Source organism: Eimeria mitis, genomic scaffold (assembly GCF_000499745.2).
Source record: "Eimeria mitis Houghton genomic scaffold, Emh_scaff9093, whole genome shotgun sequence".
Classification (NCBI taxonomy): Eukaryota; Apicomplexa; class Conoidasida; order Eucoccidiorida; family Eimeriidae; genus Eimeria; species Eimeria mitis.
The window spans coordinates 1-935 of record NW_013576693.1 but is presented as its reverse complement, the minus strand read 5'-3'; the positions used below and the strand labels follow the sequence as shown (position 1 = coordinate 935).

General features: G+C 60.2%; 1 protein-coding gene across 1 annotated transcript in view; it reads right to left on the bottom strand.

The window, feature by feature from the left end:
* The window catches only part of EMH_0096490 (uncharacterized protein), a gene marked incomplete at both ends in the record, with an annotated part of 834 nt that extends 65 nt beyond the window's left edge, over window positions 1-769 (bottom strand). The window contains one exon of the mRNA XM_013502405.1: window positions 4-769. Coding sequence (XP_013357859.1) covers window positions 4-769 — 766 coding nt within the window. The remainder of the gene's footprint in view (window positions 1-3) is intronic.
* Window positions 770-935: the final 166 nt, after the last annotated feature.

The window sequence follows — 935 nt, the reverse complement described above, 5'->3', positions numbered from 1 at the left end:
GACTGCCCGCCATCTCCTCGAGGTCTCGCGCTAACACCACGCTGAAACGAGCAAGGACTTCTCCCCCAGGTTGCTGCATGCAGAGAGATGTAAGAAACTGCTGCACAGCCTCGGCCCACAGCACAGGGGCATCAGCAACCAACAAACATGTAGCAGGGCCTTCTTTCTCTGCCCTCGCCCTAAGAAACGACGCAGCCACCTGCCAAGGGGCCCCCTTGGCCCGCACCCTCTTGCCGCTGGCGCCCTCGGTACTATCCCGCGCATACACAGACAGCTTGAGCGCCTCCATCACGTCTTCTGCCCACCCAACTCCTATTGGGCTGGGACTTGAAGTATCATTCTTTCGCTTCTTGCGTTTGCTGCTGCTACTGCTGCTGTTGTTGCTGCTGTCTGCACCAGCGGCGCTTGCGCCTTCCTCCAGCGCCTCCTGGCAATGCTGCAGGGCAGATGTGACAGAAGGATAGAAGGAAGGAGGCAGCTGCTGCAGCGCGTCCGGCCACTGCAGCAGAAGGGCGAGACGCACCGCTGGGTGTAACACGGGACAAGAGGTATCCTCTGTCTCTTCCCAACCTTCTGAGCCACGAAGGAGGCGAATGCATGCGCCTCGAAAGGTCCTGCTGCGGTCCCAACATGCTCGCAGTGTCCCAACAAGGCCCTGCCTAAACACCACCGCAGCATCTGCTGTTGCTGATGCAGCTGGTGCTGCCGCATGCCCGTCGCCGCGCAGCGCAGTGGCCCCAGGCGCCGTCTGCAAGCAAAGACATACCATCACTCGCTCTGCTGCTTGCAGCAAGTCCTCTCTAGAAGGGAAGGACTTGGCTGCCTGGACGCTTGTTGGGTACTCCGAACTTTCATTCGCAGGTGCTGCTTCAACAGCAGCAGCAGCAGCAGCAGCAGCAGCAGCAGCTCGTTGATCGGCCCTTTGTTGCTGCCAC